Source organism: Gadus macrocephalus, chromosome 8 (assembly GCF_031168955.1).
Source record: "Gadus macrocephalus chromosome 8, ASM3116895v1".
Lineage (NCBI taxonomy): Eukaryota > Metazoa > Chordata > Actinopteri > Gadiformes > Gadidae > Gadus > Gadus macrocephalus.
The window spans coordinates 1,973,050-1,998,745 of record NC_082389.1 but is presented as its reverse complement, the minus strand read 5'-3'; the positions used below and the strand labels follow the sequence as shown (position 1 = coordinate 1,998,745).

At 42.8% G+C, this 25,696-nt stretch overlaps 1 protein-coding gene and 1 long non-coding RNA gene across 2 annotated transcripts in view; both read right to left on the bottom strand.

Annotated features, from left to right (window-relative positions):
- LOC132462596 (deleted in malignant brain tumors 1 protein-like) overlaps positions 1-25,393 on the bottom strand; it is a 36,014-nt gene extending 10,621 nt beyond the window's left edge. The window contains exons 1-9 of the mRNA XM_060058189.1: positions 25,290-25,393; positions 18,650-19,018; positions 18,111-18,431; positions 17,370-17,690; positions 16,835-17,155; positions 16,150-16,486; positions 15,003-15,169; positions 14,265-14,585; positions 13,747-14,067 (exon numbers count right to left, since the gene is read on the bottom strand). Of these exons, the coding sequence (XP_059914172.1) occupies positions 13,747-14,067; positions 14,265-14,585; positions 15,003-15,169; positions 16,150-16,486; positions 16,835-17,155; positions 17,370-17,690; positions 18,111-18,431; positions 18,650-19,018; positions 25,290-25,353 (2,542 nt within the window). The 5' untranslated portion in view covers positions 25,354-25,393. The remainder of the gene's footprint in view (positions 1-13,746; positions 14,068-14,264; positions 14,586-15,002; positions 15,170-16,149; positions 16,487-16,834; positions 17,156-17,369; positions 17,691-18,110; positions 18,432-18,649; positions 19,019-25,289) is intronic.
- LOC132463712 (uncharacterized) lies at positions 5,201-7,459 on the bottom strand. Its single transcript, XR_009527111.1, has 4 exons — positions 6,635-7,459; positions 6,507-6,538; positions 6,178-6,323; positions 5,201-6,072 (listed from the first exon to the last, which is right to left on the bottom strand). It is a non-coding gene; the product is annotated as an uncharacterized LOC132463712 (long non-coding RNA).
- Positions 25,394-25,696: the final 303 nt, after the last annotated feature.

The window sequence follows — 25,696 nt, the reverse complement described above, 5'->3', positions numbered from 1 at the left end:
TTGTTGGGTTTAGTAAAACTTGGCTCGAAGGCAGCGACTTGCTGACAGTTGCCCACTTTTTGTTTAAAAGTAATGCCAAAGAGAGCCTTGTCAGGTGTCATAGGCCCATATGGAACATCATCATGCTTTAGTGTTTCCTTCCGATCCCTGGTGGACGAACATCGGAGCTTCTTTGTGAGCTTGCCTTTGAATGCAGTCGGTTGATTTAATGAGGAGGATCAGACGTTTGGTAGAAAAAATTATCAGTCATATTTATTAGTATTTCATAGGTCGATTAATCAAAGATGACAGAACTAAACCACCTGACTTTACAGTGCAAAGAAAATATTTGTAAACCCTTAAGAAGGACAGAACGCACAGGCAAAGTATCTAAGATGCTCTTTAACTAAGTAGCCTAGTGTAAGGGCCGTCAGATTCTCCTAGCACGCAGGTTGTATTTTCCTAAGTCCTCCTTTGCATCTTTCCGTGACCTCATGTTGTTTTCGATCGAGGTCAAGGAAGGAAGTGATGAGGAAAGGACATCGAACATACTTTTGTTGTATACTCAACCAGAGCCACAAATAAGCATTGATTTAGGATTGACTATATAACACATTTAACAATGTTGGTTTGCAACTACACAATGGAATTACACATTCAACAATCCTCTTTCACATCCGGGCACAGATCTACAGCCATGGCATTATTATTTTACACCTATTTTATACCTATTTAACCTCTGTAACATATTTTACACCTATAAAACCAGTAGCGTGGTAAAGGGGTCAAAGATGATGATGCTTTACGTTGTGTTTTTTGTGTTTTTTTGTGTCTCACATTCCAAGACAGTATTTGGGTATAAGGTTATTTGATTGCACTCTTTGTTAGCTATAGCAGCCTATTAATATAATAGCTAATATATCTGTATTAGATATTATATTAACAGGCTGTGTGTATATATTAGTGCTGTCAGTTTAAAACCACCTGGGCATCATTCAGGTCCCAGTCATCTTCACAAACTGTGCCCCATTGGCCCTGGAGGAAGACCTCCACCCTGCCTGAACAGAAGTTGACCGAGAGACCGTTGACCAGTCTCACTGGAGAGGCAGCTACGACAAAAGGAAAACATTTGACTACGGGTTATTGAATGAGGACAACTTCAAACACAAAAAGCACATTTTCATCACATGCCTATTTATTTGATAGTAAAAAAAAAGCCATAGATCTAGTATCATGCAATTTTAGGAAGAGACAAAGAAGATTATGCATAGCCACATGTTCATGGATGTATTACCTTCACAGACAACTCCAGCGTCTTCATGGTGACCACAGTCGTGGGTCCACAGTCCTCTGAATGGGAAGGAGATGCCCTGTCTAGGAGGGCTTCCTGTAGCCAGTTCTATAAAAACAGGCAGAGACAGGGCGAGGTAGAGGATTCTACCCAGGCTTCTGAAGACGGCTCCCAGCATGTAGGGAGTGGGTCTAGGGCAGGCTCAGAAGCATTGTTGAGCATTGTTGCTCATTGTGGCACCAGAGGTGTTGAGGCCGAATGCTCGCTGTCCAAGGCCACAGTGTCGCATCACTGATGACCTATTAACAAAGTGCTTTGACACCGCGGAACGTATGGGCCGTATCGGGAACTCCTTGTCCCATTTGATACTGGCCCTGTCTCAGTCCTTGCAATCAGTGCGGATACTTCAGCACAGAGTCTAAGTGACACGTCTTTGCAGGCGTTTGCCTTCATGACCAGAGAGCTTGGTAGGCTGATGTCGTCGCTTACGCTGGCTCGCCGCCCGGTATTGCTGGCCCGGTCCCCGTTATCAGAGCCATGCGGGAGAACCCTCCGCACTCTCCCCGTAGTTCCGGGATAGCTGTTTGGCCCAGCAGCCCAACAGGCCTTGGATCGTGGCATCCAGGCTAACCAGACACGGCAGCAGTTTGCTAGCCTTCGGGGAGCTGCATCCCTACCGAGACTGCAGCCTCCACAAGGTTATGGCACCAATCGTGCTCTGCCGCCAGCGCGTACTAGTGGTTATCCCAGGACCTCACCAGCTCCTGAGCGACCCTATCAAACCCGTCGGGCTTCCACAAGGCCTGCACCCCAGGCACAGAGAGGTCGGGGGTCGGGGTTCCAGGCCCCCAAGAGGGGGCAGGTACTGACGGCTCAGGGCCGGGCGTCGGGTGCTAGTCAGCAGCACCTCGTCTGCTGGGGTAGTTGCACTACAGACCCTTGGGTGGTGGCCACGCTTTCCCAGGGGTACAATCTCCAATTCCGACACTGGCCCCCAGTTTTCAGGGGGATCAGACTGACTACAGTCAGCAGCGACAGGCCCTCAGCCAGGAGGTATCCACCCTCCTGGCTGAAGAAGGCCATTGAGATCGTAGATCCTCAGAACCAGCAAGGTGGGTTTTACTCAGTGTATTTTTTTGTTCCATAAAAAAGACGGTGGGTTTCGCCCTGTACTGGGCTTATGAGGGCTGAACAGTTTTCTAAAAGTATTGCCTTTTCAAATGCTAAAGACAGCGGAAGTGCTCCAGGCCGTCGCACGGCAGAGCTAGTTCACATCAATAGATTTAAAGGATTCATATTTTCCCGTCCCGATAGCACCACATCACAGGCCATAACTGCGCTTCGCATTCGAAGGGCGGGCCTACCAGTACAGGGTCATCCCATTTGGGTTATCACTAGCCCCAGAGATCTTCACAAGGTGCATGCGGGCTTCAGCGTGCACCTTTGCCCGATTTTACAGGGTCAATGTAGCTGCTCACCACGCAGTGGCTGCAGCTGTTTTTCAGGACCCCTCAGGCCCTTCCTAATAGGTGGGTACAGGATTCCTTGTGACTACGTTGGTAATAGTCATCGAGTGCACTGCCTCTGGCGGTCAGTAAGAATGAAATAGAACGAGAGTTAAGTATGTAACTATGTATTCTGGATGGCCGCAAGAGTTCTCTGTCACTCGGAATCTTGCGAGAAGATTCTGAAGCACATCTTGGAGAGTGACGTGGGCTTATATAGACAGGTGCTCCGACGTCATCCCCGGTGACTTTTTTGATATTAAATACTCGACATGCGCATGCCATGCGCGATGTATAACATCCAGTGTTAAGCACTGCCTCTGGCGGTCATCCAGAATTCATAGAACCGTAGTTACATACTTAACTCTCTTTTTACCTCGAAAGACTACAAACCATTAAATGAGACATAGAGCAGCAGAGACACAGGAAACAGCACGCACCATGGGTGTTGTTATTAAGTTTCGAAGGGAAGGCAGGAGATACATCTGCCTCAATATTTAGGAGACATCCAGTTGTGTGAAAGAAGCATAGGACCAAAGCGTAGTGCTTCTATTATGAAAAACCGCTATGACGTTTCCAATAGGTTCAACGATTTCTCTGACAGGGGCAAGCCTTTGTCTTCAACACTGGCGACTTTTTTTACCAGTAAAAATTACACCCACACACACACTCTCCAATAGATGTGATCAATGTTTTAATCGGTTATGGATGGCCCAGATATGTTACATTATTGTTCTCATTCAGCTTCAATAACATTCAGATGTGCATGATTCCTAAAATCAATCCAAAACACAGATATGTGTGATATGTTTTGAATGTGTAAAATAATGAAATGAGAAAATGTTCTGCAAAATAAGATAATATAGTAGAAATGCCAACTTTGGGAAGGTGTTGTAGTACATGAAGTATAATATCTATATTTTAATATACTTTGAACTTGAAGGAATAAATAATGGTTGAACCTTTTCTTCCTGGCTGTGCCCCATGTGTATAACTCTATGGTGACATGAATAGTCTCTCTCCTCTATCCATCCAGCTACTCTTTCAATGTCTCCATTGCTGTGAATGGTTAAATAAATATTTGTACAATATTCTTAATAAGTGGTCCTTACAAGCAGCAACTGAACTTTAAAAAAAATAAGCTATGAGTAGAAAATCATGTTAGGGGTGTCAGAGTATCAGATGTGGTTGCTGCTCTGACCGGCTCCTTCCTGTCACTTCCTCTTTTTGCACAAGAAAACCAATGCGGTGTGAGAACTATCCGTACCACAACGGCTAATAGGAACACAACTTTTGTAAACTTGTTTTAGCTATTTTGATTGTATGCCATTCCCTGCAAGTTGCTTCAGTTAAAAGGGTCTGCTGAATATGAATCGGAGGAGAAACGTAATGGTGTATTCATTGATAAATGTTATATATATATATATATATATATATATATATATATACATACATAGGGTTGACACATGCCGGCACCGGGGAAATTGTGAAAACGTTGCAGCAAAACATAGACTATGAATGCAATAGTCATGCATGGATCGAGATCTGTCTATAGAGAAATAATAGATTATATAGATCTGCAACTACTATGTTCCTTATGCTACTACAATTCAGAAGCGTATATTTATCTAGAACTATACAACTTCATGAAACATTCAATAATTGTGGTACATCACAACAAAATGTAACTACGTATTCAACAATCCTCTTTCATATCTACAACACATGAAACAAATATGGATGTTATTTTACACTTTTATAACCAGCAGCGTGGCAAATGGTTTAAAGTGATGTCAGTTAAGCCTGAGAGAAGGCTCTGAAATTTAAGTGATACATGATTCATCAATAGGTCATGAAATATCGTATTTGGCTATTACATTTTAATTCAGAAATTATTTGAACAATGAAAAGAGATAATGTTCTTGAAAATAAGTAAATGATAAAAAGTAAAGCAGCAGTGCCAGCTTTGGGCAGATATGTCCCCAATATATTGTCTACAATAAGTGAAATAATTGTAATAGACTTAGAATGAATGGTGGACAAAATGTGGCCTGCGTACCATAGGGGCCCATACGGATAACCTTTCATGGGGCCCTAAAATCCTGGTTATGCCCCTGTGCATAACAGTACTGCTACCAGGGCCCAATTCGGAAAGACAAATCTCCTAACCTTTATGCCACCTTTCCTTAACCTTTGTGGACCGTTTCGTCATCGGGTCGAGGAGAGATGAAAAGCCAGCCCTGTTTAAAATGAATTGTGCGGAGTATTGCTGACCTCTAGCGTCGCTAGCGTGAAACTACAATTTTCCGAAGATGGACTACGACAAGCGCTCTTTCGATCCATCACTTCTTGTCAGATTGATTTAAATAAGGTTGTCGCCAACAGTGAGAAAAAAAGAGGCTTAACTTATTTTGAAATTCACTTTTAATATGCAAAGGGTCAATGAAATTCAATAAAAATAGAATAACATTTTGTCAATTATTTTGAGTTCTTATATTTAAATTGAAATGCTATAGCGTCCCCCTGATTGCAATGCACTTCGCCACGCTCCGTGTGTTGCGAAATTCAAATTTCATTTCATTCCGCAGAAAGTATTGCAAAAAGTTTTACTAAACATTTCAGCCAATTGCGTCTGGGCGGGAACTGCGTCACTTCCTCGTCAGGCCAGCATCCACGACCTAGCACTTGCCGCTTTCTTTTCTATACCTAGCATTGTACAAGGTTTGACTGGGTTGACGTATATAGTAATAACGTGAAAATGGCGGAAAAGACGGAAATAATATTGGTTGAGTAAGCGGAAGTTTGAAAGATAAAGACACAAGCGCAAAATGAAAGATTTTGGATGCCTCTCACATGCACTAGCCAATCACAACACCCGATGCATCGGGCCATGCAACCTTGAGTAAAGTGGCCAAGTATAATCACAGGAATCAAACCTCTATACCACATATATGGGTTAACATAAAGATGTGACATGCACGAGAACAATGACAATCCCTTCTCCCAAGACAATAAGCATGCATTCAAATGAAAAAGCCACATAGGTGATTTTGGAATACATTCATAAAGCAGGCGGTCTTTGATTGTAACATTAAGTAGTTAACATTAACACAAGTCATTCTAAGTAAAGTGAGAGGAAGAATGAAGGGGGCTCCTTTGTTCATTGTGGCTGTCATAAAGCCCTCCCCTTCTCCTCCTGTCAGGATGAGGTGAGCCAGGATTAGAGGGGTTCACAGCTTTAAGGGGTCCACTTGGAGTCAGCTCAGTAACCGGGGTTCATCTCAGGGGCAGCAGAAGCTGTGGATGAGGGACATGTCGGTAACCCTCGGGATGTAGGCCTTCGTTGACTCTGCTTTTCCACACTTATTTCATTCATGTCGGCAAGATAATGCTGATACTTACTTTAAACCTACAGTCAATATCTCCCATAGAGCCTCCTAGGTGCTTCTGGGGCTGAGTTCTATGTCAGTGGGCTCCAAAGGGAGATGAGGGGGTCCTAACAGGCTCACATTCAAAGAGATGGCGGGAGCTTGGTCACAGTTTGGACTCTGGGAAGAGAATGTAATGTATGTGCGTTTTGTTGTTTAATTATCTTATAAACAACATTTTCTCTTTTATTGATATGTTCAATATTTATAGTTGTTTAAAGTTGACAGTTGGAAATTCGAAGGGTATTTATCGGAGGTAAGAAATGTGAATAGCAACATATTTGGAGGGTATAATTTACTTACCTGTTCAGAATCGAGGTTTTCTGTATGATGCTCTATTGAAAAAATGGCACAGACACATAACATGTATGTATAAATCTCCATGAGAGTAAGGTTTTATTTAGTTCAAACTGTGGACTAATGTGACTCACTCTTTTTCCTCCAGCAATAAAAGATTATCAGAATGATTATGGGAATGACGAAGGCCGACCGACAGAGGATGATTAATTTCACATTGTTTTTGTTGTCAATGTCAGGAATACCTGTCAACAAATAAAAACAGAGGACGGGATTCAACAGGGATGAGTCAGTCATCCATCAACCTCATCCAACCGGGACACTCTAACTTAAAAAAGGAACAGAAGGATGTCTTTCCTCTGTGACCAATTTTCTTTTTCCCTTGCCAAACAACCAAAGCAGTCACTGGTGAATGTGAATTCTTACTATCGCAATGCATAGATGGCAACAATTGACGGTGACCAGTCACAAGTCAGTAGGGTGCAATGAGGTGAGGGTCCCCAAGCGATTCGGAGTGAATCCGAGTCACAGCTCGAGAGCAAATGCCCTGATAGCGTTAAGCATTTGATCATTTTTGTGGAAATTAACCCAAAACTTCTCACACGTCTCAAGGGCGATGGCCACTATATACATACATAGTTACAATTCTCATATTATGAAGTGGAATTGTGAATTTGAATAGTTTTTTAAAGGGGTGATATTAGGCCACCAAGTGTGAGTGTGAATAGCCATAAAAGCTCTTTGATATTCTGCCGGCTTTGAATGGCAGAATATCTTAATCACACTCACACCTGGTGGCATAATATCACGCCCTTCGATTTTCTAACATGTCCATAGAGAACTAGAACTGTTTGTCACTACGACAACAAATAAGGTTGACAGCCTTATTTGTTGTTATAGCAGATAAACAAAAGGAAGAATTTGGCAGGCAACATAATAAACAAGACTGTAAGATATCATGACCATAATTCTAAGCGATTTTTAGATTTCGATCTCACTGTGGGAAATCCAGCAAAATTTAACTTAAAAGACACAATGGGTCCAGCAGACAGAAATGTCCAGCAGGCAAAGTGTGACCGCATATCAGAGGGCCCCCTGGAGACAAATCTGTGTTTTCGGGGACATGCTTCCCGAGAGATGATACATTGGCAATGTAACATCCTCTGCAAGATGGGAACATCTCCACCCTGCCTGAACAGGGGTGGTTGGAGAGACCGTTGACCAGTCTCACTGGAGGGCCAGCTACGACAAGATGATTGAAGAAGTCATGGCATGAACACACACTTAAATAACCAAAATAACAGTCGAAAAGTATCGATAGCCTACGCACCGCCTAACCCAGCGACCGCCATTTCCAGTGATACGTCTATGAGCATGTCATTACTCCTTGACGCAACTATTCCTCAGACAGGGTGTGTCTTTGTTGTTCACTGCTGGGTTTTGGTGCTATGGTGCATAATGCTGCACCATAGCACTGCTAAGCTGGAGGACCATGCAAATGGCAGGATTGGGAGGGAGAGGGTCTTCAGGGACCATAACGATTTATAGGTACATAAAAATATGTACCTTCATGTCAGACCACTTTTTTTTTAATCCTGGGACTGTGCGCTCCGTGCCATTGACAGAGTTCACTGCAGCAACATGTTGCCACTCACTCTGCTTTTTGTTGTTAGTGATCCCAATCCCGTGACCGCCGAACAAAACTACTTTTCGGGCCTCCACCCCACCCACACGTGTCTCCACTTTAACCTCCGTGAAATTGCGCTTTTTTGCTTATCTCAGTCCTTATGCCATTGTTTCGGTTTTATATGCGGATTGCATTCATGAGGTCGTTTGCATTGACCATTTATGGTTAAAAAGGGGCGTGTACAGGGCGGAACGTGAAACTGATTCAGCTGCGCACACTTGTAGGCCTTCTGTGATTTATAAAGCAAAGATTGCTTAGAGGTGTGCGTACGCAGGGTTTTATAAGTCTGGATATTTTTGGCGCATGCCGCAAAACGTGGCTTTTGGGCGTACGTACACTTTTAGTTACGATCCCACACGGTTTTATAAATGAGACCCCTGGGCATCCTTCAGGTCCCGGCCATGATGACAAACTGTGCCCCACTGGCCCTGGAGGAAGACCTCCACCCTGCCTGAACAGGGGTTGTTGGAGGTACCGTTGACCAGTCTCACTGGACGGCCAGCTATGACAAAAGGAAAACATTTGACTACGGGTTGATTGAGAATTCATTGATTGAAGACAACCTCAAACAACAAACAAAATAACCAAGTTTTCATCGCATGCTTTCGGAAGAATGGGATATTATTTATTGGATAGGAAAATAAGCCTTAGATTTAGTGTCATGTTACTTTAGCAGAAGACAAAGCAGATAATGTGAAGCCACATGTTAAATGTATTACCTTCACAGACAACTCCAGCGTCCTTATGGTGACCACAGCTGTGGGTCCACAGTCCTCTGTGGCCACACTGTGTGAGCACAGATTCATGGCCAGTGCAGTTTATATCGACCAACCCTATAGGTCCTTGTCCACGTCCAAAAGTGGCCCCATGTGGTGCAGACAGCACCCTCCCACAGCCCAACTGTCTACACACCACCTGGGCATCGACCAGGTCCCAGCCACGATCACAAACTGTGGCCCACTGGCCCTGGAGGAAGACCTCCACCCTGCCAGAACAGGGGTTGTTGGAGAGACCGTTGACCAGTCTCACCGGAGATGCAGCTACGAAATGAGACATTGGATAACGAGTTTATTGAAGAAGTCATGAAATGAACACAAGCTCAAATAATCCCTGCCTGAACAGGGGTTGTTCAGACCGTGAGACCGCTCCAGTGAGACCGTTAACCAGTCTCACTGGAGAGGCAGCTACGACAAAATGAAAACATTTGACTACGGGTTGATTCAAAAGGTTATTGAATGAGGACAACTGCAAACACAATAAGCACGTTTTCATCACATGCCTATTTATTTTACAGTAAAATGAGCCATAGATCTAGTAAAATGCTATATATTAGCAGAAGACAAAGAAGATAATATGTAGCCACATGTTAAATGTATTACCTTCACAGACAACTCCAGCGTCCTCACGGTGACCACAGTTGCGGGTCCACCATCCACTATGGTTTGAGGGTCTCTCACACTTTGTGAGCTCAGATTCATGGCCAGTGCAGTGGACATAATCGAACCCTGTAGGTCCTTGTCCAGGTCCAAAAGTGGCACCACGTGGTGCAGCCAGCACCCTCCCACAGCCCACCTGTCTACACACCACCTGGGCATCATTCAGGTCCCAGCCACGATCACAAACTGTGCCCCATTGGCCCTGGAGGAAGACCTCCACCCTGCCTGAACAGGAGTTGTTGGTGGTTCCGTTGACTACTCTCACTCTCACTGAAGAGAAAGCTACGACAAGAGAAAAAAAGATGGATGAGTTGATTGAAGAAGTCATAGCATTAAGACAACCAAAAGTAACAAACAAAACTAGCCGTCACGAAGGTGACTCCAGCAAAAGGTGAATTCAAAATATCCCCTTTAAATTGAGGATCATATCTTTCGCTGTACAGAGAAATCTATCCAGATGGACATTATGCGCCCTTAGGCAACAAGAATGTAAAATAAGGCCTGAACACCAAGTTTCAGGAATTTTCCCCCATCAGGGTAGCGGGGCAGATTGTTTGACTTTGACCGTGACTCATACCGCCCTGTGGCAAACTGATCCCAAAGAAAATTTAAAACTTTTGAGCAATCAGCCTGAAGTATAGGGGTTGCCAATCAAGAATAATTATAAATATAACCGCAAGCATTGATTAACTAGCCTGGTCCTACCAGACTCTCGTACTTCATTTCATTTGTACAGAGGTCTCTGGACCTACTCAATTGACAAACGTTAACTCACTTGAAGGCGGGTGTCTGTTGAAGTTTAAAACTATTGGATCTGCCCAGTGCCACGCTGGATCTGCCATGACCAATCGCTAACGTTTGGCCGGGAATCACGTTGCGCGCAGGCTGTAAACAAACCAAACACTGTGCGTGAAGATGTCCGTCAACGAGAGCTGACTTTAACGTCATCGTTCTCAGCCACTCCCTCTGTTCGCTGATTGGTCCGCCAAAAATCTGACTTCCAAGGAACCAGTGGCGGACTGGGACAATAATTCAGGCTGGGAATTTGATGCCATTCCAGGCCACCCTTCTCATGCAGACCACCATACCTCTAGTTGTGTATTCTAACACTATTTGATAGTTAAAAGAGATTTAGGAGTGACCGATGAGTTATCTATTTGAATATATGATTTTCATTGAAAACCCTGTTTTCAAATGTTATAGCAATGGATGAATACTCAAAAACTATTGAGGACAGCAGCCATAGGATACACAAATGTACAAGGCAAGACACACAAAACAATGGGCCTATATTTGTAAAAAGAGAGACAAATACTAGCTTGGATGTTCAATAATTAACTTTACTTTCAAGCATCAAACATATAAAACATTTATCAAAACTGGAATATATTAATTTCTTTAAATTTAACAAGCAACAATGTAAGAACAACAAAGAAGAACTTAGAATACAATATTCACTCATAAAAATCCCACACTTTTGAACACCTCAGTCGTGTTTTTTTTGCTGGGCCTCTGTGCTCCCGCTACTACTGCTTGCCGCCGCCATTGTTATGATAAAACGATTGGCGACTAACGTTAACGGTGCATATTTACCGCCACGACTGGACTGGGGGGGGGGGGGAGGCGACTAGTCGACGCAAATTATTCATGTCGACGAATTTTTGAAGTCGACTATGTCGACTTCGTTGACTAATCGTCCCATCACTCACGGGGTGAGTTCGGCATCAAACTTTTATTTACAACTAGCATGATGCTGCTATTGACGTCTGATGTCAAGCGGTGAACGAGTTGATGGACTTAACCCTTCGTGAACGATAAACGCAATGAAAGCTGTATCGTTTTTGACTGACCTTCCCTTCTGGTGAACATGTCACTTATTTTGCAACATTTTGCTCCGTCTGTGGCGAGGGCTTTACGTTTTCTGTCCCTCTCTCTCTCTGCTCCACCTTTCCTCTTTTTCTGACTCTCCATTTCTCTCGACTACTGGAATGAAGACAGCGGAGCTAATTGGTTGTTGTACGCCGACAGGTCGCCGAGCGGCGTTATTACGTAACTAGATGGATCGATTTGATTGGCCCGGGCGTCAGTCACTCAGTCCGGTGACTGTTCAAGTCAGGCCAGGAGGACCATCAGGCCACCGGGAAACGTCCCGGTGCTCCCGACGGCCAATCCGCCACTGCAAGGAACCCATGCATATGAAGCAGACCCAGACATAGTACTGAAGTGAAATGAAAATTGAGCTGAATTAGGTAGGTGGGCGGTGTCAGGCTATTGATTAACGGGGTCCGAGCAAAATAAAAAGTCAAGAACACACTAATGGAAGATATATAAATATGACATATAATTATGAAGGAATGATGTTCCCCTTAATGCCATACTGTGCCTCGGCTTTCAGGTGACTGGGCTGCAGAGCAATGGCCGAAAGTCATGTTCAGCATTGTCTAATCGTGATTTGAACGCTTCAACTAAGGATTAACAGTACAAGGCATTATCCCATTGAGCCACTGACAAACCTGATATGTAACCTCACTCACATGGTGAAAATGTTTATCGAGAAGCACACAACATCCAGAAAACTCCAAGCAAACATTTCTCAAATGAATTAAGGGCTTTCTTAAATGCAAATACCTTAAAAAATATTTGAAGTTCGGGGGAAATTAAACATTTGTTGTCAAGAACACTAACGGAAGAAATATTAATATGACAGAGTTCATTATGAAGGAATATTGGTTAACGAAGAAGTTCCCCTTGATGCCATACTTGTCTTAGCAGTCAGATTCTTGGAAACTAATCAGCCAGAATGTTGATTGACTGACGAAATTTGAGGTACTGTTTAATGTTGTGTATCTTCAATGGGTGGCAATGACATGCATGCCAAGTTCAGGTTGTTCATAATGCTCTAATCGGGAATCGAACACTCAACCTAAGGATCACCAGTACAAGGTATTATCCGATTGAGCCACTGCCATTCCTGAACTGCAAGAAGCCTCATTCACATGGGGAGAATTTCTATTTATAAGCACACAACATCAAGAAAACTCCAAGCACACATTTCACAAGAGAATTAATGAATTTTTTAAAAGTGTATAGATTTGAAAATGTGCAATTTTAATGGAATCCACCTAATGATAGCAGTATGGTAGTTATACAACAACAAAATGCTCACATAGACAAAATGGGTTGAGACTGTGGACGTTTGGCTTTTCTATGAAATTGTGGGAAAAGTAAAAAAATTTAGAACAGAAGACCAGGGTGAAAAAGATGCATCTGATTTTAGAGATTAATATGTTGAAAGAATTTTGAGTCCAGGTCAATCTGGTAAGGAGAAATAAGGCTAGTTCATAATTGTTTTAAATAGCGCCGCCATTGGGTGCAGTACCACAATTTGGGTTTATGGGTATTGGGGGGTATTGGTTTCCACTTGTGCTAACAAAAAAATGTGCTAACAGCTCCAACTTTACTGGACAATATTTCTCAAATGGAACTAAATAAAACAGATTATGTTTGATGATTTTTCTGAGGCTTGGTCTTAAGTTTTTATGTGGCGATTTTGGTGAATTTTTGATTATTTTTGTAGCCTGTGAATCTTTTTTATCATGTTTGGCTTTAAAAATGAAATTGTGGGAAAAGTAAAAAAATTTAGGGCATAAGAGCCTGAGTGTTATAGATGCATTGGATTCTAGAGATTAATATTATGAAAGAATTTTGAGTCCGGGTCAATCTAAGAAGAGAAGTAAGCCTAATTCATGATTTTTTACAATAGCGCCACCTTTGGGTACAGTACCACAATTTTGGATTTATGGGTAATGGGGGTTATTGGTAACCATAGCTGAAAATGTCAAGAGTTTTCGACTTACTGTATAGGCTGCAGTATGACTTTTACAGAATTTGAAGGGGAAAAAAAAGTTGCAGGAAACAATAGGACCCCTAATAATGCCTAAACACTACAATAACAATAGGTATCCACAGATACTCTGGCAATACCTTAATAAACAAGGGTTCCTCCCTTGCTTCTGGAAGAATGGGATGTAATTTATTAAGTACGACAACAAGCCATATATCGAGTTTCATAATATTTTAGCAGAAGACAAAACAGATAGCCACAAGTTCATAAATGTCTAACCTTCACAGACAACTCCAGCGTCCTGCTGGTGACCACAGTCGTGGGTCCACAGTCCTCTGTGGCCACACTGTGTGAGATCAGATTCATGGCCAGTGCATTTGATATCATCCAACCCTATTGGCCCTTGGCCAGGTCCAAAAGTGGCACCAAGTGGTGCAGACAGCACCCTCCCACAGCCCAACTGTCTACACACCACCTGGGCATCGACCAGGTCCCAGTCATCATCACAAACTGTGGCCCACTGGCCCTGGAGGAAGACCTCCACCCTGCCTGAACAGGAGTTGTTGGAGAGACCGTTGACCAGTCTCACTGGAGGGCCAGCTACGACAAAAGGAAAACATTTGACTACGGGTTGAATCAAAAAGTTATTGAATGAGGACGACTTCAAACACAATAAGCACATTTTCATCACGTGCCTATTTATTTGATAGTAAAAAAAAGCCATAGACCTAGTATCATACTATTTTAGCAAGACACAAAGAGGATAATGTGTAGCCACATGTTCATGGATGTATTACCTTCACAGACAACTCCAGCGTCCTCATGGTGACCACAGTAGTGGGTCCACAGTCCTGTGTGGCCACAATGTGTGAGGTTAGATTCGTAACCATTGCAGGTGACATGACCCAACCCTATAGGCCCTTGGCCGGGTCCAAAGGTGGCCCCAAGTGGTGCAGACAGCACCCTCCCACAGCCCAACTGTCTACACACCACCTGGGCATCCTTCAGGTCCCAGCCATGATCACAAACTGTGGCCCAAAGGCCATAGAGGAGGACCTCCACCCTGCCTGAACAGGGGTTGTTGGAGAGACCGTTGACCAGTCGCACTGGAGTTGAAGCTATGAAAAGAGAAAAAATATCAACGAGAACAAGTTGATTGAAGAAGTATTAACCTGAATACAACCTCAAATAACAAGAATAACAGTTGATAAGTACAGACAGCCCATGCATCGGCAAACCAAGCGACCACCATTTACAGTGATACGTCTGTGAGCATTACTCCTACGCAACTACGCCTCCGATAGGGGCCAGTCTTTGTTGTTCTGCACTGGGCTTTTTCTGCTCCCAGAAACACACATGCACACACATAAATACAATGACAAAGACACACACACACACACACACACACACACACACACACACACACACACACACACACACACACACACACACACACACACACACACACACACACAAACACACATACACACACACTCACACAAACATACAAAGACACACACTAAATGCAAGTTTACCATCACAGATGATGCCAGCGTCTTGAGCGTGTTTGCAGTTTTGAGAACCAAACCCTCGATGTTCACAGTCGGTTATCGACGTTTCATTTCCTCCACAGTTGACATCGTCCAACCAGATGGGTCCTGTTCCCGGTCCAAAATATGCCTCGTTGGTGGCTGATATGGCACTGCCACACCCCAGCTGTGTACAAACCACCTGGGCATCATTCAGGTCCCAGCCATGATGACAAACTGTGCCCCATTGGCCCTGGAGGAAGACCTCCACCCTGCCTGAACAGGGGTTGTTGGAGGTACCGTTGACCAGTCTCAATGGAGGGCCACCTACGACAAAAGGAAAACATTTGACTACGGGTTGATTGAAGAATTCATTGAATGAAGACAACCTCAAATAACAAACAAAAATATAGCTGCAAGCAGCAATGTGGGGGTCAAGCAGAATGGGATTCGATAAACTAATTCTGCTGGACGGACGTAATCGGCTTGGTGGCTACATGACGACCGTGTCGGTAACCGGTAATAACTACGGCTGGTGGAATGAACTACAGCATTAATGCGAGTACGCGTCAATGTTTACAAAATAGAAAAATGACCCCACCTAGTGGTAAGGGCGCATTATCGTCTGCCTGACAGAACAATAATCAGGGGGGTATTCTGAGAATTTCAGAACAATATCCCTATCAGAGACATGATTACAGGGGGCGCCACAATTAATTATCGCGCCCCCTGAAGGTCAATGGTCACCAAATTCATTGAGGGTCCACATGAATATTTCATGGTTCTATCTACCAAGTTTGGTTATGATATGTCAATGGGCTGCTGACCTGTTGGTGGTGCTAGAGCTGATGAGCTAGCGACCTCAAATTTGCTTCATCGTCTAATGGAACTGTTCTGAACCAGTGTGCCAAATTTCACAACTTTTGACCGAGGCGTTCTATGGGCTGCCATAGACTCCCATGACAGAATAATAATAAGTAGAAACGGTACGAAACAATAGGTTGTCTCGCAGCTTCGCTGCTTGACCCACAATAAGCATGTTTTCATAACATGCTTTCGAAGAATGGGATATTATTAATTGGATAGGAAAATAAGCCATAGATTTAGTGCCATGTTATTTTAGGAGAAGACAAAGCAGATAATGTGTAGCCACATGTTAAATGTATTACCTTCACAGACAGCACCAGCATCCTGCTGGTGACCACAGCTGTAGGGCCACGGTCCTGTGTGGCGACACTGTGTGAGATCAGATTCGTGGCCATTGCAGTTGACATCATCCAACCCTATAGGCCCTTGTCCACGTCCAAAAGTGGCCCCATGTGGTGCAGACAGCACCCTGCCACAGCCCAACTGTCTACACACCACCTGGGCATCGGCCAGGCCCCAGTCATCATCACAAACTGTGGCCCACTGGCCCTGGATGAAGACCTCCACCCTGCCTGAACAGGGGTTGTTGGAGGTACCGTTGACCAGTCTCACTGGAGGGACAGCTATGAAAAGAGAACGACTTTATTGAAGAAGTATTAACCTGAACACAACCTCAAATAAAAAGCATAACAGTTGATAAGTACAGACAGCCCATGCATCAGCAAACCCAGCGACCACCTTTTCCAGTGATACGTCTGTGAGCATGTCATTACTCCTACGCAACTATGCCTCCAACAGGGGCCTGTCTTTGTTGTTCAGCACTGGGTCTTTTTCTACTCCCAAAGAAAACAGACATGCAGACACATAAAGACAATGACAAAGACAAACACACAGACAAACTCTCACACACACACACAGACACACACACACTCACACACACATACAAAGACACACACTGAATGCAGGTTTACCATCACAGATGATGCCAGCGTCTTGAACGTGTTTGCAGTTCCGAGAACCAAACCCTTGATGTTCACAGTCGGTTAATGACGCTTCATTTCCTCCACAGTGGACATCGTCCAACCAGATGGGTCCTGTTCCCTGTCCAAAATATGCCTCGTTGGTGGCTGATATGGCACTGCCACACCCCAGCTGTGTACAAACCACCTGGGCATCATTCAGGTCCCAGCCATGATGACAAACTGTGCCCCACTGGCCCTGGAGGAAGACCTCCACCCTGCCTGAACAGGGGTTGTTGGAGAGACCGTTGACCAGTCTCACTGGAGGGCCAGCTACGACAAAAGGAAAACATTTGACTACGGGTTGATTGAAGAATTCATTGAATGAAGACAACCTCAAACAACATAATAAGCAAGCTTTCATCGCATGCTTTCAGAAGAATGGGATATTATTTATTGGATAGGAGAATAAGCCATAGATTTAGTTTCATGTTATTTAAGAAGAAGACAAAGCAGATAATGTGTAGCCACATGTTAAAAGTATTACCTTCACAGACAACTCCAGCGTCCTGCTGGTGACCACAGTCGTGGGTCCACAGTCCGCTGTGGCCACACTGTGTGAGCTCAGATTCGTGGCCATTGCAGTTGACATCATCCAACCCTATTGGCCCTTGTCCAGGTCCAAAAGTGGCCCCATGTGGTGCAGACAGCACCCTCCCACAGCCCAACTCTCTACACACCACCTGGGCATCGGCCGGGTCCCAGCGATCATCACAAACTGTGGCCCACTGGCCATAGAGGAGGACCTCCACCCTGCCTGAACAGGGGTTGTTGGAGAGACCGTTGACCAGTCTCACTGGAGAGGCAGCTATGAAAAGAGAAAAAATATCAACGAGAACGAGTTGATTGAAGAAGTACTGGCAGGAACACAACCTCAAATAACAAGCATAACAGTTGAAAAGTATTCACAGCCCATGCATCGGCAAACCCAGCGACCACTTTTTCCAGTGATACGCCTATGAGCAGGTCATTAATAAATACTCCCATGATGGCAGCGTCTTGAACGTGCCTCCAACGTGCCGCAACTATGCCTCCAAAAGGGGCGTGTCTTTGTTGATCAGCAAAGGGTATTTTTTCACTCCCAAAAACACACATGCACACACATAAAGACAATGACAAAGACACACACACACACACACACACACACACACACACACACACACACACACACACACACACAAACACAAACACAAACACACACACACACACACACTAAATGCAGGTTTACCATCACAGATGATGCCAGCGTCTTGAGCGTGTTTGCAGTTCTGAGAACCAAACCCTTGATGTTCACAGTCGGTTATTGACGTTTCTCTTCCTCCACAGTTGACATCGTCCAACCAGATGGGTCCTGTTCCCGGTCCAAAATATGCCTTGTTGGTGGCTGATATGGCACTGCCACAGCCCAGCTGTACACAAACCACCTGGGCATCCTTCAGGTCCCAGTGATCATCACAAACTGTGCCCCACTGGCCCTGGAGGAAGACCTCCACCCTGCCTGAACAGGGGTACTTGGAGAGACCGTTGACCTGTCTCACTGGAGAGGCAGCTACGACAAAAGGAAAACATTTGACTACGGGTTGATTGAAGAATTCATTGATTGAAGACAACCTCAAATAACAAACAAAATAAGCATGTTTTCATCACAGGCTTTCGGATGAATGGGATATTATTCATTGGATAGGAAAATAACCCATAGATTTAGTGTCTTGTTATTTTAACAGAAGAAAAAGCTGATAAGGTGTAGCCACTTGTTAAATGTATTACCTTCACAGACAACACCAGCGTCCTCACTGTGACCACACCAGTGGGTCGGCACTCTATGGCCACACTGTGTGAGCTCAGATTCGTGGCCATTGCATTTGACATTAGCCAACCCTATAGGCCCTTGACCAGGTCCAAAAGTGGCCCCACGTGGTGCAGACAGCACCCTCCCACAGCCCAACTGTCTACACACCACCTGGGCATCGGCCAGGTCCCAGCCATCATCACAAACTGTGGCCCACTGGCCCTGGAGGAAGACCTCCACCCTGCCTGAACAGGAGCCATTCCCTCCATTCACAAAGCGGACCTCCCCCTCAGTGGCTCGGTGGTTGTCTGGTCCTTGAGGAGCGGTCGTTGGATCACTGGTATGACCTGTGGTATAATAGGTTGTATAAGTTTGAGGTATGGAAGGTAGTTATGCAAGTCTCTGTTAACTCACAAGGCTACCACTGGCCCAATTCTGCCAAACTAACTAACGAAAGTTTTACCATAACAAGATATCTATTGCTGCTCTCTGGAGAATAGGTTGCCTGCTTCATGATATGTTTGAGTTTCAACTCAGAACATCTTGATTTAAAATGTGCATGACATATTTATTTGAAGCTATGGTTTACATATTTCTGATATAAATGCTAGAAAATAAGTTTGGGGTTTTACCTATAATAAAAGGTAAGCAGACAAAAAGCAGAGAGAAATAGAGAGCAGAGATACATGATAGATACTGTTGTCCTCGTTAGTCAGAATAAGAAAATTACTGATAAGGCGTCTAACCATGAAAGTATATATCGGGCCTGGGGCTAATTGGTTGTCTTGTTTCTGACAAAAAACAAAAACACGTTTGTCTTGTTTCTTAATAAGACAACCAATGTGATAAGAGAACTAGCCTGCCTGCCTTATTTGGTATCTAAGCAGCCAACAAGGGGAAGATGACCTGTATGCAACATGAAAAACAAGACAAAGGATGCCCATGAATTTCAAACTTCAAATGGCTCAGTTTATGACCAAATAATACGGCCTAATTCACACATGGAATAAGGTTTTCTTCGACAACTTCAGAAATACTGAGTCCTCAAATAAATTTCGGCAAAGAAAACTTAACACACATGTGATATGCGGCAACTGTGGTTCTATTCAATGATATACAAAATTAATTATAAACATCGTTTCGTATCAGTATTGTATGTATTTTGTTCCCGACTTGTTCTCCTAATATGCATGTGCGGTTAATATACATTGCCATGGACTGTTTTATGCGTTGCGTGTTTAGTTTGCGTGTGTTTAAACAGATGGACGCACACACGCGTGCCCGCATTCATTAATTCTTTAACACATACACACACGCGCGCCCCAATGTGTGGCTAGGTAGATGAGAGAAGCAAAGTGTATGCGCGAGGTGCACAAGCAACATTATGCATGCGCCCTTAAAATAGAACAACGCGCCACTGACTTTAAACCAGGTATTTCCTGGTTTGTGGCGCAAATTATTTCTGAAACTGCAAAATAGAACCAGGGAACATTTGCGCCAGAACACGCCTCCTCCTTTCGCCGAGCCGCCCCTTGGGGCGCAAGATCATTCCCTAATATACCGACGCCTGGCGCAGGAGGGAAAAGAACACTCTGCGCCAGTTGCAAACTTGCAACGACATGTGCGCCACTGAGAAAGTAAATTGCGCCGGATGCAAGATAGGGCCCTAAGTGACTATGACCACAATGTCTATGAGAAACAAGACTATAGACGGTTTTTTGTGGCTACTAAAAATGGATCCCATGATGGCGGCATCCCTTGTATGTCACTTTAGATAAGAGTGTCTGCTGTAGATTAAAGTGTTTTGTAAAACTAAATAATGGTGCATTAAGTGATATACACTAAATATTCACACCATTTAATAACAAAGAAAAAACAGTTCAATATATTTACTGTGGTTGTATGACATGAATGTAAGACACCTCAACATTCATAATTGAACAACATTTAACAATCAATCACAAGGTAAAAATATAAGTATAGCCTATAATGGAGATAGATTTGTAGAAATATTGTCTGTACAACATTTTGTGAAAATCCTGGTATTTTTGGCCTGCTACCTTTTTAATACTATGTATTGGAACAAACAAAAAAAAAATCTGCAATACTAAATAGTATGGTAGTATGGGTATTGGAAGGCTGGGACCAGTGGCGGTTCTACGTCCAGTTGCGCCCCGGGCAAGACTTCCTACAAGCGCGGGGGGGGGGGGGTGGAAGGAGCAATTGTTGACGGGTTTTTTTTTTGTACTGCTCGTGGCGCCCCCCATGTGATTTCGCGCCCCCCACAAATATGCCGCCCCGGGCGACTGCCCGGTTCGCCCGTGCCTAAAACCGCCACTGGCTGGGACTGACTAAATATACTAGGAGGGGAAAGATAACGAGGGACAGGTGCAAAAGAATCAAGGTGGGGGAAGAAGATCATAGGCGGGAAACAAGCAGGGAGCGACGTGGAATGAGAGGAAAAGTGAGCAATACAAAGTACCACAGAAAACAATGACAGAATGAAAGAAACAAATAATACATAACTTAAGGAGCGGGTGGGACGTGAGGGCTGGGCGCTATTGCAAAAAATATTATCACGATAATTTTTTCGATATCGATCGATATCGATATTAATCACGATGTATAATATACAAAAAAAAAAACTGTAAAAAATGTATATATATATTTTTTTTTCTCTTATTTTCAATGTTGTTGATAGGCTGTGTGTGTGTGTGTGTGTGTGTGTGTGTGTGTGTGTGTGTGTGTGTGTGTGTGTGTGTGTGTGTGTGTGTGTGTGTGTGTGTGTGTGTGTGTGTGTGTGTGTGTGTGTGTGTGTGTGTGTAACAGAAGCTCAAACATGCACCAGGGAATGGGCGTGTACCGCAAAACTGCGATCTGACTATTTTGTTAGTTCTGCCGCATTGGCTGTCAGGTAAATCCATATCAGAAATGTTTATTTTATTTTTTTAATTAAAAAAAAATAATAATAATAATTCATATCGAGCATTTATGTCTAATGCTTATCGTCGTAATCGACGTGAGATTTATCGCGATTAATAATCGTAATCGAGTAATCGCCCAGCCCTGCGTGACAGTATGTCCTTGATCTTATTGTCGCTTTCCATTGGAAGAGCTGACATTTAGGTTACGGTGTTAAGATTTCTAAGAATAAATCGTTCCCCTTCGGCAAACACAAGATTTTATTTGTGTACCCTAAAATAAAAAATACACTAATGAATTAAACAGAGCATTGTTATAATGTACGTACATTTATTGATCCAGCTGTCTACACTGATACCCTTTTTCATCAAGATATAAAAACGAATCTGTACCAAAGAAGGACGGAAGAACATTATTTAGATATTTCAATAGAAAATAATGTTTAGTAAAGATGGATGTTCACCGAAAACAGATAACTTGTTTCAATGAAAGCAATACGCTATATTTATCAGAGATAAAAGGTTGGGAAATATTTTTGGTTTTACCTCGAAAGCCTACGAACCATTAAATGAGATATAGAGCAGAGATACAGGTTGGACACCATTGCCCTGCCTCATCAGTCAGAATGAAGAATGAAATTAGAGAACAGCATCACACCATAGGTGTTGCAGGGGTAAGCAGGGGATACGTCCACCTCAATTTGTTGGCAGAAACTATTGAGAAAACATTGATTTGTGTGAAAGAAGCCTAGGACCAAAGCATATTGCTTTTATTATGAAAAACCGCTATGACGTTTCCAATAGATGCAACAATTTCTCTGACAGGGGCAAGCCCTTTTCTTCGCCACTGGCAACTTTTTTTAATCAGTAAAATTACACCCACACACACCCACTCTCCAAAATATGTGAACAATGTTTTTACTCTGAGAAACCAACAATGTGTTGCATTGTTGGTTTCATTCAGCAAATATTCTTAATTAGGGCTGGCTGTCCTTACCTAACCCCAAACAGCAACAGAACTTGAAAAAAAAATGTGATGAAAATCACGTAAGGGTTGTCGGAGTATCAGCTGTGGTGGCTGCTCCGACCGGCTCCTTCCTGTTACTTCCTGCTTCTGCACAAGAAAACCAATGCGGTGTGAGAACTAGCTTGCCTTCTTTTCTAGATAACTATCTGAAGTTACAGCAGACAGGCTAGAGGAAGAGGATTTACGGTGGTAGGCATAAGTTTAGGCACCCATGCTACAGCTGACTACAAGAGGAATAAAAAATCGTCTTATTGAGATTGATCTTAATGCCTTTATTAAACGATGTGGAAAAATCCAACCTATAATGACACCAATTTTCTTTGTGAATGAATAACGTATAGAAAATAAATATATCTTCTCCATTAAACTACAGGCTGCATAGGTGTAGACACCCGCATTTTAGATTCCCATAGATGTAGGCAGATCTTTTAAAAGCCAGTTATTTCATGGATCCAGGATACTATGCACCCTGATGAAGTCACCTAGGCCTTTGGAATTAAACTTGCCCCACATCACCACAAACCCTTCACCATACCTAGAGACTGGCATGCTTCTTTTCAGTAATAGCAGATATCATGAACCAAGGATCAATATGCTCACATGGAACTAAAAGATAAACATGGACTAAAAGATACGTAAAAGTTTAGGTACCTTTTTTGAAAAATTGGATAAGGGACCAAATGGACCTCAACTACGGAGTAGCTACAGAAATGAGAGCCTGGGGGGAAGTATGTAGAAAGAACGATTGGAGAGGGTGGTGCATCATGGGGGGGGTATGAGAGGGTGGTGCATCATGGGGGGTATGAGAGGGTGGTGCATCATGGGGGGGGTATGTATGGGGGTTGACTGGCTGTGGGGAGGAGGGCGGGGGGAGAAAGTGTGTACTGTGGAAGTATGTAGGAATTGGAAAGGATGGATTATTGGAAAGCTGTGCATGTGTGCATGAGGGGAGTCTGTGTGTGTGAATGAGAACAGCAGGAGTATGAATGAAGTGGATAAATATAAAAAGACAAGGTCCCAAAGATCATTATACTGTATGTTGCTATATTAGACCTTAACATGTGTACTAATGATTTGAGGTAAAGTCAGGATCTGGTCACATGCTTTATGAGTTTGTATTGTAAAAAAAAAAAAAAAAAAAAAAGGTTTAGGTTCAGTTAGCCTAATAGATGTCAGTTAGCCTAATGATTTCTCAATGCAATTCTAACCAGCTAATAGCAGGGGCGATTCTAGGTTCTGACTTTTGGGGTGCTCAGCCCCCAGGAAGCCACAGGGGCATATGAAGTATATAAAGGGGGGGGGGTATGTGATTTCCTGCATTCTGCTGCATTTTAGGGTGACCTGGTGGAGATCCTAAATGTATTCTGGTGGGGGGTAATTCTATCTATTCATGTATCAATCCAACACATTGCATATATTTGAACAGTCTGCTGTTTTATTGTCAGCAAAGCATTGACCTTTTGTAACAGCTTAAAAATGCAGTTCTGAACCACTAAAGTTATGAAAGGAAAAAAGACTGTTTCGATGAAGGAATAATCAAATGGATGTGAACTGTAACAAATTTGAGGTACATAACATTTATTTTGGGTCATTTTCACTTATAAATGATATTGTCCCCAAGTAAAATGTGAACTTCAAAACAAATATTGTTTTATGATATCGGAATATTGTATCAACACACATTTTTATAAAACTTGTGATGCTAAAAGATCAACAAGTACAACATGTACTGGATTAATGCTATGAGAAACCAATACATTTCATAAATTGTATAAACATACATTATTATAAAACTATTACCATACAAAAATCCACAAGTACAACATGTAGGCCTATAGCCTGATGCTATGAGAAACAGACCACTATTTTGGGAGCACTATGTTGCCTCCCTTTCAGGGACCCATACTCAATTGTTTGATTAAGGCATTAAGATCAATTTTCAAAACATGATTTTTTTAGTCAACTTTAGCATGACATCATGACAGCACGACAAACAGCACGACAAACAATGACCACAATGGCTATTAGGAACACAACTTTCCTTCAACTTTTTTTTTGCTATTTTGATTATATGCCATTACTGGCAAGAGGAAGATTCATGTGTATTAAAACATAATATTGGTTTGGAAAACATAATGGTGTATTGATTGATAAATGCTATAAATATATATATATATATATATATATATATATACATATACATATATATACATTTTCCAATTACCCTAGACTGATCCATTAACACAATGTCACTATAAATCAAAATTTTTCAAATCAAGTCTGTTTGAATCCGTTGCAAAGAAGGTTTTAAATGTGCCTACCACATACAAACAGATACAATCGACGGAAAATGCTACATCAAATTATTTACATATAGTCAATAGAAAATAGGCACATTACTTACTGTAACATTTGTATTTATGTTGTTTTAAGACTTTTAAGAAGTTGTTTTTATGTTTGTGATTTGAATATGTGATTCATTTATAGCTGACCTATAGAGTTAGAAAGCTCAATCTATATTGTACGCTATAACATAACATAGAAATACTAATGATAAGGATATTTATTTTGTTTTTAAAATGGACGTTCACGTTAACCAGATAACTTCTAACAATGAAAGCAATAGGCTGCATTAATCAGAGACAAATGGTAGGAAAATGTGTTTTTTACCTTGTAGTCCTACAAACCAATCCATGAGATACAGAGCAGAGAGAAACAGAGACCATGAATACATGTTAGATACTGTTACCCTGCCTCGTTAGGCAGAATGAGGAAATGAGGGAACGGCATCGAACCAGAGGGGTAGATTAAGATTAGGGGGGGGGGATTTAGAACACGTCCATTGGCCCCAGAGGACCTTTATTATGAAAAGACTTTCCTCATAGACGCAACAACTCCTACGTCAGGTGTGAGTCTTTTTCTTCAGCACAAATGAATGTATTACACTATTATTATTATTACAATTTAGCAGTATAAGCGAATGTGACAGACACACACAGAAAAGTAAGCTTTTGTACGGCGGTTCGGGCAGTTCAGAGGAACGGGTTGTGACGAGGGGATCTTGTGGGTAGGCAAAG